The sequence below is a fragment of the Vespa crabro genome, chromosome 1, assembly GCF_910589235.1.
Source record: "Vespa crabro chromosome 1, iyVesCrab1.2, whole genome shotgun sequence".
NCBI lineage: Eukaryota > Metazoa > Arthropoda > Insecta > Hymenoptera > Vespidae > Vespa > Vespa crabro.
Genome location: NC_060955.1, coordinates 14,329,838 through 14,343,557, shown reverse-complemented (window position 1 = coordinate 14,343,557; position 13,720 = coordinate 14,329,838). Strand labels below are relative to the sequence as shown.

Genomic DNA, 13,720 nt, shown 5'->3' with positions numbered 1-13,720 from the left:
ATTTGTATTATATTCTAGAAAACAATTTTTTATCGATAAGAGAATCCCTTCAAACATATAAACATGTAAAGATTGACATCTATACATGTCTTTATTGGCGTTACGAGATTACTTCTTCTGTATTCGATTAAAACAAATAATATATATATATATAGGTACTATCACTTTTAGGTCTGTACTCCGAGTGATGTAAATTTTAAATGGTCCAAAAGTTACAAACGTTTAATGAATGAATAACGCGATCGAAATAACAATGAAACAAAAACATGCAGGTATTACAGATTATATCACATCGAAGCTAAGATCATACATTCTCAATAATACATGTATGGTATATCAAGAAACGCTGGGTTATTACTTATCACATACAGTAACGAGAGAAATAAAAATTGATCTCATTAACAGAATACGTATGGACATTAAGACTGTTCACTACCTTTTGTTTAAAGCGTGTGACTTCAGCGATGATATGGACAAAATATGAATTACGAATGCAAGCTTACTGGGAACGCTGTCCTCACCATTTAACGTCTATCGTATCGGTGTATAAGCTTGTTTGGTTATTCCCCTCTTACGCGTACGTAACAATTGATTTCGTGTGAATTAGAATAAGTAGTTTAGTAGACTTTACTAATAGTAGACTGTGAACGCACCCTTTTCAGCCTCTCGTATATCTTTTATATATCTTATATATCTTTTTTAGCGTGCGAGTTTCGCAGTGATCCGTATTAGATACGACTTCTGTTTATATTTATTCTACAAAAAATGCATAGCAAATAATAAATAAAATTGACACATATCAAAATTAGTATATAAATCTGTGACAAAAAATAAGAATTTGTCGAATATTTTCTGAAAAATAATTAGTGAATATGTAATATTATATTATTTTAATATAAATTAAAACACGAGTTCATTTTCACACTACCTATGAAGTAGAATTTACAGTGTTTTTTTTGCGTGGTTTTCCCTGTAGAATTAATCTATTCTATATTACTTCGATTATTGCTACTACTATTACTATTAATACTACTACTACTATTACTGATAATAATAATAATAATAAAAATATACTTAAATATTATTTATATACATCTAGATATTATTTAATTTTATATTATGATAGTAAAGACAATTAGCTTCGACTGATCATGTGTAAAAAACAGTGTGAAATCAAATGCATAACGATCATAAGATGATAAGAGAAAGAAAAACTATAGCGGCGTAAATAAAAGAAACGTTTCGTAATTTTCTTCATATGTCATCGATATATATATGTTGTATTAAACGTATCTATCGATAAGCAGTCATATATCGAAATTATCAATGACAAGATTCATTGAAAGTTCGTCCGTCAAACCACCACGTTAAATCATACATTTTTCCTTCTTCTGTTATTATAAATTACCGTCATCATATTTGCCATGATGTATACAATATAAGTATATTCTTCTGTTTCTTCTTATTACTATTTTTATTACTATATTATTACATAATATATTATTATTATAGTAATAGTAGTAATAATAGTAATAATATAAGTGAACTCATACAAAGAAAACTATAACAAAATAATGCTGGGAGAAAATTCTCGTAAATGATATGGGAATGAACTCACATTTTGATCTTTATTAAAAATAATATATAATATATATGTTCATTAATTATTCATTTTGAAAAAATAATCGACAAATTTTGCAAAATGCATTCGAACATAATTATACCGCTGCTGTGCCCTAATCTAGCACAGATCACCGCGAAATTCACGTCAGCCATCAGTGGAAGAAATAAATATAAGAGATTGAATAATAACACTTTATTAAATTATCAAATAAGGAAAAAAGAGTAAATTAGTTCATTATTTACTTTTACATCGATATAATAAAAGAAAACTGCCGAAATATCATTCAATCTGGAATCTAGAATTCCTGAATTATGAATATAAACGTTTGCCAATGTACTACGCATTGTTTGTAGAATTTCTATTTTTTTAATTTATGAAATTTAAAAGAAATTACAAATATTTCCAAAATTTAACAATATTTTAGAAATTCAGATCCTTTGATATAAACGATTGAACACGTATTTTCTTATTTTTGCTGTAAAATTATGCTGGACAAATCTTATTAAAATGATCGAGTGAGCTTCTCCGTGCGAGGATGGTGAAACCCATTTCTTTGCGTTTGAAAATTTTCAAAAAATTTGATCAGCTATTTACGCACACAACCAAGTAGGTAATGGCTGACCTCATTCAAGGGTGATATGAAAATCAGTAGTGATGGTACGAGCTTCATATTTTCTGACACAAATTTCGAGAGGCGCCACAATACTAAACTTTTTCTTCGTGAAAAATATCGAAAGCAGCAGTTAGTCCATCAAGGAGAACAGAAGTAATTCTCGATCAATTTTGATGAGCAAGGTTTCATTTTAAAAATGAAAGTTAAATTTACGGCGCACTTTTGGCGCAGTTTTGAAAAAGCTTTTTATTTGTGCATAAACTATTCTCGAAAAAATACCATTTTACACTATTTTTTTTCAAAGAAAATAAAGCTGTTTCAAAAATTCGCCGAAAGGGTCTCGTAGATTAAACCTTCGTCTTTAAAATGAAACTGTTTATTACAATCGACCAAGCATTACGCCTGTTCTGATTGATGGCTTAATCCATTAAAAAACCAGGGTTAATGAACAGCTTTAAACACGTTTTGTATTAAACATAACAAAAAATGTAAGGATATATTTCTTAAAATAGCCTAAAAGAAGGAACGCGCAAAAGTAGTTAAGAAACATAATTGTTATCTTCAAAAAAACTACAAAGTAACTAGAAAAACTATTAATAGTTAGTCACGCGAGATTAAAAGTTGCGTTACACTGAACAATAATCATTGATATATATCTAAATCTTCTAATTTTTTATATAATCTATAGAGTTTATTTGTTTTTCTAGAATATAACATAGTTATATGATAAATCCATATGGTGCATTGTAATAATTTACAATATTAATTTGTCTGAAGGTAATTACTGACAAGTTTTTGATATTTTCAGAAAAAATTTCCTTTCGCGAAAAAATTTTACGCAAAAATTAGTTTTCTTTTAAACAAGATTTTTACGAAACAATGCCATTTTTTTAAATTTGCAAAAGTAATCAAGTGTCTTTATTTATCTTTCAAATAAAAATTGAATCAGAATAGAGATCAAGATAATTTTTAAGGTAAACCCTTGCAAATGCATAAGATAGTGAACAGCCCTAATGAACAACCTTAGTAAGTAGCCTTTGTCGCTTTTACTTCAGTAATTTTTTAATTATGTGTAGTTTACGAACATGGCAAGTGAACTTAAGTAAAACAATTTTTAATAATTTTTGAAGTATTTTTCTGTAGATGAAATAAAGATTGTTGATATCACGACTTGACATTACCATTACTCGATTACCATTAATCAGTTGTATATTTTATTACCATAAAAACAGTTGTGTAAAAAAGTACTTGTCCGTGAATATAGTAATTTGATGATTTTCGAAGAAATTTGTAAAATTCAATGCGGCATTTGAAAATATAAGTTTATTATCTCTTACCAACAGACAGCATTGTGTTCGATCGTTAGCCATTTTTATAATCTTCCATCCATTCTTGTCCACTTTATCCTTTCTCATACATAACCTAGTATGTCTTTAATGAAGCGGTGAATTTAAAGAAATGAGTGTTAACGATTTATTGTGATTGTTATGACGTTCGCACTTTATGTATTGTTCAATATTATAGTAAATACTTTAGTGAACATTATAATAAAAACTTTTTTGATAAGAACGGACTATACATATAACGTACAAATAAACCAAATAAGCGCCTTTATTAAATTAATATTTAGACAATTTGATTTTCCTTCTTTATAAATTTCTTTCTTTGATGAATAAAAAAGTATAAAAGAAAAAAGAATGAGTTGCGCAATATTACATCGATTAGTGCTGACACCATATAGACAGAACATAAATTTTGCTATTTATCGCAAGGTCGAAAATGTATTTATGTTCTTCCACGAGAAGATTACAATTCCGATAAATTATTCTGTAAATATGAATATATGCATTTCTCATAGAACTTTTTATAATAAGGCTCAACTTCTTAAAAATGTTATTGTAACTAATAAGAAAGGAATTCAAGAGAATATTTCTACACTTCAGTTAAAAAAAAGACCTATACGGAAACACAAGTCTGTTGTAAGGGAAGAGACATCTTTAATTCCTGGAGTAAGTAAAATTTATTTTTATTTAAGAAAATTACTTGACAACATAAAGTTTTAATTTTAATGTAATAGATATTTTTAATGACTAAACTATACCATTATTATAAAGTATTTGTATTTTCTCTATTAGGTTTGGATTATAAAAGCAATGGCTACAGCAGAACAGTATAATTTGGAAGGCTTAGAAATTGGACTTTTGAATCAGCAGCTATATATACCTCATAAAATTTGTATATCTACAAATCGTAAGTAATAAATGCAATGTTCTAGTAAGATTTAGTTTAACATTTAATCTATTTTAAGAAAAACTTAAATTTGAGATGTGCATGATATACATAATTACTGTTTCTTACAATATTTAATAAATTTACATGTTCTTTCCTGTTCCCCAAGTAACGAATTAAATATAATGAAAAATTATTAAAAAATGAAAAATATATAAATTTATAAGAAGCATTTAAATGTTTTGAAACAAATTTACATAGATTTAAGATTTATTATCGTAAATTTTGTATGGACAAATTTTTATTGGACAAACAGCGAAATTCACGTGATTAATCTTATCCAATGAGTGTTGAAATTTTTTTCATTTTATATTAACCGAGAAATAAATCGATGATATAGTACTATTATTTTGAAAAAATACTTGAAAGTGATAAGAAATATAGATCGCACGTTAAGAACTTAAAGATAGTTATAAATCATCTTGAATCATTATTTTATTTGTTTCTTTCGTATATGTTATAAATCGTACGTATATATATAATATCATAATATATATCCTCTTAAATATGTTTTTTATCTTTCGAATTCTTTTATGTGAAACAATAAAAAATTTATCAAGAAAATAAATATTAGGTTGTCTTTCGTTTTTAAATACTGCCAGATAAAATAGCTGCGTGCAGATAGCATATAAATTATAAATTGTTTCTCTTCCTTCTCCCTCTCTCTCCTCTCCCTCTTACTCTCTGTCTCTCTCTCTCTCTCTCTCTCTCTCTCTCTCTCTCTCTCTCTCTCTCTTTTTCATAATCTGATGTCATAAGTCGATCACGTTATCTTGTTCAATATTGTGATTGTTTATTTATTTTATTTATATCAATTCCATGATAATTTAATATTGGTTTATGCACATAATTTAAAAATTATTTAAAAATAGTTTTTACAAAGACATATGTTATGGATTTATTATTATAAAATTAAAAAAAAGAGTGTGCGCGCGTGCGTCTTGTGCATATGTGTGTGTGTATTCGAATTATAAAAAAGAAGATATAAAAAAGAGAAATTAAAATTTATTCTTAATTAAAAAATAGTGAAAATATAGAAGTGAAAATGACCTGTATTACATTGTTTTTACAATGGTAACGATTACTATTGTTCTGTAACAGTTTAGTGAAAGATTGTAGTATTCAATCTGTTTTAAAAATGAGTGATGATAAAATATCATGCATAGATATTCCGTTTTTGTTACCTTCTGTGAAAAAGGAACAGCAAGACTTGGTAGAGAAAGCAATTGATTGGGCACTTATGCATGGAATGTGTATGAGATCAAAAACAAATTTTAATAGAAATATGTTACAGTTTGCACCATTTGTTCTTTTACCATCGCCGTTTCCTAGAAAAGAATTTAAAAATGCTTGTGGTATTCAAACTATATTAAATGTTCTTATACATAAAGTAGCACACGATTATAATTTTTTAAAAGAAACTTTACAAGAAACAATAAAGGTTGATAATTTTACTAAAAAACTTTTTGATATATATGAAACTGTCTATAATGAAGGATTTACACAGAAAATTTCTTTGGGTTTACTTCGATCAGATTTAATGTTAGATACTAGTTGTGCAGAAGAAAATGAATGTAAGAAACATATACCTTATTGTTGTTGGAAGCAAGTTGAGATAAATACAATTGCTTCTGGATTTGGATGGTTAGGTCCAATATCCACGCAGTTACACAGATTTGTATTACAAGAACTTGGATATAAAGATCAGTTAAGTAATCTTCCTGAAAATAATACATTAGAAGAGTTATGCGCAGCTATGATTGAAGCATGGAAGTTATATGGAAATTCACAGTGCGTCTATTATCAAGTAGACATTTTATATTATATTTTGTAAAATATTTTTTTATAAAAAGCATAAAATTGTTTTCAGAGCTATTATTTTATTTATAGTTGAAGATGTTTCTTATAATATTTGTGATCAACGTTTTCATGAATTTGAAATAAGAAAGCAAAATCCTAATATAAAAGTAATTCGCCGTACTCTGACTGATATGATTACTATTTCCAAATTGGGGACTAATAAGGAATTAATAGTGGAAGATTATATTGTATCGGTAGTTTACTATAGATGTGGTTATGAACCTGGGCAATACCATACAGAAAAAGAATGGGATATTAGATTATTAATAGAAAGATCTTCAGCAATTAAGTGTCCATCTATACAATATCATTTATCAGGAACTAAAAAAGTTCAACAAGCTCTTGCAAAACCTGGAATTGTTGCAAGATTTTTAAAAGATGAAAAAAATGTAACAAATATTAAAGAAATATTCACTGGTAAGTATAATTATAAACATTTGTAATATATTTTTATTTGCAGGTAAGTGTAATATATCACTGAATATAATGTATATAGACATTGTCATATATATTCTTAGAATATGGTTATTTTATAAATCAATATATATATATATATATATATATATATATATATATATATATATATATATATATATATATATATCTTTTTCTTTCATTTCTTAGGTTTGTATGCTCTTGATTTTGATGAACATGGAGATATAGCTATAGAAATGGGTATTCAAAATCCTGAACAATTCGTATTAAAACCACAAAGAGAAGGTGGATGTAACAACGTGTATGGAACAGATATAAGAAAGTTCTTGTTATATATTAAAGATAAACAAGAACGTGCAGCTTGGATTCTTATGGATAAAATTATTCCACCAATTCATTTAAATTATATGATTAGACCAGAAAGCCATAATTATTTAGAGCCAAAAGAATTAGTTTCAGAACTGGGAATTTTTGGTGTTATTATCGCTGATGATAAAAATATATATGTTAATAAAAAGGCTGGTCATATGTTAAGAACAAAGTTAGCTATTGCCAATGAAGGTGGAGTAGCAACTGGTTTAGGTGCATGTGACAGTCCTTTGTTAATAGATTAGTATACTTTTGAGAAGTATTATTTTCTACAAATAATAGAACATAAGTAATGATTAACTACCAAAATAATGTTAATCAATATATATTATTTTTACAAATTTTCTACATTATCACAAAAATCTATTACGAATAATATTAAGTGTGCTTTTGAAATATGAAATAATAAGTTTTTTTATTAGCAGTTATTTGTAAAATACGTAAGGATTTGTATAAAATTTTAGAATCATCATACATAATGCAAACAAAAATATATATATATATACATAATTTAATATATAAAAATGAAAATAAAATATATGTATCTATGTATCTACGAACGTATGTATGACAAAATATATATTTTCATCATTATTACATTAGATTTATTTAATAAAAATACTTTGTAAATAAAACATTTGCATAAACCAATAGTATAATAAATGTCAAGTATTATTTAAATTTTGTTTACAGCTCTACCAGATGTTATTCATGCAATAGCAAAATATGAAATAGGACACGAACCAAGAGAATTATATTTTTTCCGAGAAGGTACAGTTGTTATGTGGAATGTTTCTGATCTGGAAAGTGGGAACATATTACAATTTTTAAAATTTTATGAAGAAAATAGTTATACATTAGAATTAATTCATGCTGAAAGCGAATTAATGACTTATACGTATACAGAGAGTGGGTAAGTAAATTATCAAATCCTAATATTTGTTGGTGAAAAATTAGATATAAACTTAAAGTTACATTAATATATAATTTTATCAATTTTGTAGAAAGAAATGTCATATCAAGGATGGAAATATAATACTTACACGGGATGCTACAAACTTAGAAAAATATACATTTTCCAATGCAATAGCGCAGTCTGTAAAACTCGGAATCTGGGAGACATCATTAAGTCATTATATAAATACAGTAGAATTTGTAACGGAAGATTTAAGAACTGGTAAAAAATTGCGAATGTCGCAACGTGAGGTCCTTAGGAAACAGGGTGAATTATTTGCATTAAGGCATTTAATTAATCTAAGTTCGGATTTATTGGATACACCTGATTTTTATTGGGAACGAGATGATCTAGAAAACTTATATCAACAAATATATGGATACTTTAATATAGCAAAGCGTACAAAGGTGAGATATAGATGACGAACCATCTCTTCAATTTACATCATGATCATTTGACTATTTCACTTCAAGCTAATTTATGTATTTGTATAGGTGATGAATGAAAAGCTAAATCATTGTGTGGAGCTTGTCGCAATTCTTTCAAGTCATTTGAGCGATCGACATCACATTCGTTTAGAGTGGATGATCATAGTTCTAATAATGGTAGAAGTTGCATTTGAAACATTACATTATGTAGATAGATATCTTGTAAAATAGAAATTACCACAATTTTCCTATGCATATATTACGCATACATTATTAATATGTATGGTATTTATACGTTCATCGAACTATTGTATATATATTGTAAAATTTATTTTGTAAGGCATATATGTGTACGTTATTTTGTTCATTTTTTGTTAAGATAATATTTTATTATTTAATAAGTAAATTGTACGAATATTGCAATTTATATGTTGTTAGGGCCATTTTTTTGGTCTTTTTAAATACTGTTTCTTTATCGGTTTAGAATTTGTCGAATTTAAAATAGATTAAAATATAAAAACACTGTTTTGATTTATTCATAGAAAATCCTTGTTTACTATTTCCCATGCAGCGAGATGACAATGAGGAAAATGATGGTTAAATATTTCTCCCTGACTTTAGTGTTATATTTTTGTCATTCTATAAATATCCTGTAAAATGTAATCGTAAAAGAAAGTTTTTCGTATGATAGGACAAAAATAAAATAAAAGAATTTGTTGAAAATTACTTTATATTTGATAATTAAAATTGTTTATTATATGATACATTTTTAAACTTGCTTATTTATAAACGTAATACAAACTGACAATGAAGAAAAATTCAAAGATCCGTCACAAGTTATTTAAAAATAAAAAATAAATCAAAACCAATGAAATCGACGCGATTCGTTGAGTCTTATCTAGTATTAATCTTTTTTCTTTTCTTTTGTCCTGAACTCGAAACGTACTACAATCTTTTACATCTAGGATTTTATTAGTATCAAGATACATATACCTTGGAGCCGATTATTTTTTATCTTTCTAATGATTTTTATTTCATATAAAATCTAATCTAATATTGATGGGAAATCTATTTGAGCAGTTACCTTATGTTTATTCGTGTGTAAAATGTTAAAACTACATACAAAATATCCAATATAATGTTTTACAATTGTTTTTGCTGAAAGAAAAATCTATTTGAAGTAAGAATTTTACAATAATAGTCAATAAATGTAGATAAGTTCTTTTTGAAATAAAAGATGCTGGGAAATAACCATCAAAAATAAAAGTTTAAATAATGTGTACACAGTTATACATTTTTCATATAAAAAAACTTATAAGAAAGTGTTATATACTGATGTATCAAAATGCCATCTGTCTTCTATGCTGAAGTTTAGGAACCTGACAAGATAATCTCTGCAAAGTAGAAAATATATATGTAGTAAAACTATATTGTCAGTTTCTATAAGTGAAAGAATCACCGATAAAATGAGACAGAGAAAATTATTTTGTTTTTTGTACGTAAGGTGTTGTATGCAGGTGATTAAATATAAAACTGAATTATACAATTATTATAGGCACACAAGAGTAAGATACAATATATAATTAAATTGTAAAAAAATTATAATATATTTTAATATATTGAATAGGAAAATTGTATTAAATTTTCAAGAATATATTAAATTAATAAATTTCTAACTGCTTTAACCTCCAAATAGTGTATTCTAGTACATGAATTTACATCTCCATTTTTTTTTATTAAGAGAATTGTCGCACATGCGTATAACGAATAAAGTCCTCTGCTAGACAAAGAGAATATACCATGATGTTTTCGGCTTTTTCTTGATCTAACTGACAATATAGTCTTATTATATATATGGAAAATATCCACTTGTAAGCTGATTAAGGCTGACTGATAGTGCGCTTAGACCAACGTTTTATTCTTTCCCTTCTCTCTTACTTTTTCCATTTCCCCTCACTCTTTCTATTATTCACGACTTCTCTTTCCCTTCATTCTCACCCTCAGTGCGCTTTTATATCGCAGTGGTGCGTACAATGATGAACTGTACGGAGGGACAAAGCGATTCTGCTCCTGGAACTAATTCTGCTCTTAGCTTTTCAACAAATTAGTTCAAGGTTACGATCGGTTCTCTTTTTCTTTTCTCGTAGACACACATACGCATAACAGGCCTTTCCTTCTTGTTTATTTTACTCTTATGGTAGTTTCTCAAGTTGTGAATACGAAAAGGAAATTCATACTATCTCTTATTTTTCCGCAAAGAAGGCAATTTCTAGGAGAGTCAAATGATCAACGCTCAAATTTTCGGATGCTTGTAAGTGTTTCACATGCCCTTTATAAATCTTTTTCTAGTTACCCATATGATATCTTATGGTAGAAAGACTTTGATAACAAACATTTTATCGCAAACGGATGTGGAAAGTCGTTTGACATATTGTCCCATTTGCGTATTTGGATAAATTTAATCTAGTTTTCAAGATTAATTTATGTTTAATACATTGACATTTCAGCAATATTTTATATAAATCGATTATATCTATTTTAATATGGCTATCGCCATTTCTTATAAAAGAGAACTGTTATATTTATTTTATACTTATTTTCATTTCATTTAACGTACGTTTATGATTTTATAAATAATTATAAAAATATTTTATAAATTATTTTCGAGTATTGATCATTGGTAACCCGCTATAGTTGTCAACTTATTAAGATATTCTAAAGAAAAAAAATACTTCTTTCTTTTTATTTAGGAAGGACGATAAGAAACGTGTTTCGCGGTCGATACTGTTTGTAAAAAAACTATGTTCGAGTTCGCAAAACTCCTAGTTGGCAAGATAAAATTAACTCATATCTAATTCGATATCTGTATTATTAATATTTTAAAGAAAATGTCCTAGCTTGACCAAGTTTCTTCTTTTCCTTTATACATGCAAAAATGACTTAGAAATGTAACACAACTGTTGCACATGCAACATGCTATGACGTGGGCGTACGAACAACTTTTCAAGGAAAAGTCGATAGTCGCGTTTTTATTTCTCTCTCTCTCTCTCTCTCTCTCTCTTTCTCTCTCTCCCTCTCTCCCTCTCTCCCTCTCTCTCTCTCTCGTTCAAGTGCAAGCTCTGTAGATACATACAATGATAGTCAGCGTCATGAGCTTTCGATTGATCGCTTTTCAATGCACGTAACACTTTCGCGCTTGCTTTTTACAGACTCGTATTTTTGCCACGCGGCAGAAATTTCATTTTTAGCAGATCAATCTGGCAGAACCATATTCCTTCTTCACGTATTTTTATTTTATTTGCAGTAAGTATTGGAAGTATTTGTTTTTTAAAATTGAATATGTTTTTGTTAAAATAAATTCTATAAAATGCATACAATTAATTTTAATAATAGCTGTCAATTGCTATTGTAAAAAGAAATTAAATAACATATACACATATATATATATATATATATATATATATATATATATATAGTGGAAATTTGTGTTAAATTTTGTTTCTTTTCTTTATTCAGTAATTTTTCTAATAATCTACAAAGAATTTTTAAAAAACATGACAAGAACACTTCTTATAGAAATTATAACAATATTGATTAGATGTAGATTTTAATAAAAGATTTCTTCTGTCAACGCATATTTCCTTATAATAGCACGCACAATGGAATTACTGGGATACAACAAAACGTTGTTATCTATTTCTATTTAATTTTCTATTTGCCTACAATTCAAGTATATAGTAACGACCATTCTCTCTCTTCCCTTTTTGTGTTTCTCATCTTTTATTATTGTTTTTGTTTATTGGTAAATGTTTGTATGGGTAACAAGTGTTTCAAATTCTAAATTCTTTAAAAACTATTCTTCCTATCATAAATTTTAGAATTAAAAATTCTTCATCGCTCACGTAAAACAAAGCATTATAGAGTAAATTGTTCAATTTCCGGCTAAAATCTTCGAAAATAATTTTAACAGAAGTATGTCAAAAAAAATGACGTTAGTTTAATCGGTCATTTACTGGTTTCTATTTTATCTTTCCTGTCTTTCTCTTTTTTTTATTACAATATGGATCATCGTTAACACTTCTTTTTTTAGAGAAAGGATAATATGATGCGCCACTGCTTCTTGTCTTGTACGTCGATCGCTCGATGGAACGAGCCTATCCCATGACGTATATACGGTGTTTTTGAGGTGGGATAAAGCTTGTAAACGGTTATGGATACAACCATGGGAGAACCACAGAGTACAGGAGCACGTTGGGTTTGTCCAAATGATCGGCATTTAGCATTAAGAGCTAAGTGAGTGGTTCTATAATAATTTCGATTAAAAGATCCATTCAATCGACAATTTTATTTATTATCACTTTCTTTTCATTATTCAGATTGCGAACAGGCTGGTCAGTGAAAACCGGATATTTAGACTCAAGATGGGACAATTATTCTAATGTTGGTAGTGCCAACCGTACAGAGCAATCTTTCGTATTAACAGAAGAAGAACGACGTACAATCATACAAGTGAGCGATTTTGACTCGTCTTTATTACTACGTATAGGTGCCGAAAGCGAGAAGTATTAGTTCCATAAACATTATATATATATCAATTATAGTCTTCGTACTTTTTTATCTTCTTTTTTTAAATATTTTTCACTGATAAATAATAAAATAAACATTTTTTTATTTTAATCTTTTCTTTTCTCAGGTGATTCAAAGAGCGGAGGCGTTGGACTTATCGGAGCAGAAACGCATTGGCAGGCTGGTTGAGAGATTGGAGGACATGAAGCGCAACGTTCGCATAATCACTTCCAGCCGATCGGACGAGCGAAAAAATTGCGGTAGCCGATGTTCCAACGGCTCGCACTGCGTCTGCTCCTGTGCTTTATGTGGCGAAAAGTTTGGTGTTGTGTTAGGAGCTACACCAACCTTTTGCAAAGACTGTAGGAAATATGTTTGCCAAAAATGTGGCAGAGAGGCTGGTACGTCAAATGTACTTGCTTCTACTACCACTACAGAAGTTCTATCTTCGACTACATGCAACTCGTTCACAAATGAATCGATACCAAAGAGGACCGCAATACAACGAATCGTACAGAGGACCTCGAACAATTCGCAAAAGATTTTTCTTTGTCGCATTTGTGCCGAGAGCAGGGAGATAT

General features: G+C 28.1%; 2 protein-coding genes and 1 long non-coding RNA gene across 9 annotated transcripts in view; 2 read left to right on the top strand and 1 right to left on the bottom strand.

Moving 5' to 3' along the window:
* The first annotated feature begins 3,089 nt into the window (after positions 1-3,089).
* Positions 3,090-9,093, top strand: LOC124429293 (glutathione synthetase-like). Of its 7 annotated transcripts, XM_046974396.1 has the most exons (8): positions 4,204-4,246; positions 4,373-5,739; positions 5,821-6,317; positions 6,397-6,803; positions 7,011-7,382; positions 7,884-8,103; positions 8,195-8,552; positions 8,640-9,093. In XM_046974396.1, the coding sequence occupies exons 2-8, from the start codon at positions 5,665-5,667 to the stop codon at positions 8,802-8,804; spliced, it is 2,094 nt and encodes a 697-aa protein (XP_046830352.1). In that variant the 5' UTR covers positions 4,204-4,246; positions 4,373-5,664; the 3' UTR covers positions 8,805-9,093. The 7 variants fall into 7 exon arrangements, with proteins under 7 accessions (XP_046830397.1, XP_046830387.1, XP_046830378.1 ...); XM_046974386.1 differs by having other exon boundaries at positions 4,373-6,317; XM_046974441.1 differs by lacking the exons at positions 5,821-6,317; positions 6,397-6,803; positions 7,011-7,382 and adding an exon at positions 3,090-4,066 and having other exon boundaries at positions 4,181-4,246; positions 4,373-4,487.
* Positions 9,094-9,846: 753 nt separating this feature from the next.
* On the bottom strand, positions 9,847-10,501 carry LOC124429374. Its single transcript, XR_006943428.1, has 2 exons — positions 10,373-10,501; positions 9,847-9,967 (listed from the first exon to the last, which is right to left on the bottom strand). It is a non-coding gene; the product is annotated as an uncharacterized LOC124429374 (long non-coding RNA).
* LOC124429292 (rabphilin-1-like) overlaps positions 10,436-13,720 on the top strand; it is a gene marked incomplete in the record, with an annotated part of 5,871 nt that continues 2,586 nt past the window's right edge. Inside the window, 6 exon segments of the mRNA XM_046974372.1 lie at positions 10,436-10,687; positions 10,833-10,884; positions 11,783-11,876; positions 12,664-12,866; positions 12,950-13,082; positions 13,267-13,720. Of these exon segments, the coding sequence (XP_046830328.1) occupies positions 12,784-12,866; positions 12,950-13,082; positions 13,267-13,720 (670 nt within the window).

What these genes read in the sequence shown, in the direction of transcription:
- LOC124429293 (XM_046974386.1), top strand. Translation starts at nt 5,665, where the DNA reads ATGAGTGATGATAAAATATCATGCATAGATATTCCGTTTTTGTTACCT. An exon ending in TATTAAAGAAATATTCACTG is followed by an intron (nt 6,804 to 7,010) that starts GTAAGTATAATT and finishes TTCATTTCTTAG; the next exon opens with GTTTGTATGCTCTTGATTTT. An exon ending in ATATAGCAAAGCGTACAAAG is followed by an intron (nt 8,553 to 8,639) that starts GTGAGATATAGA and finishes GTATTTGTATAG; the next exon opens with GTGATGAATGAAAAGCTAAA.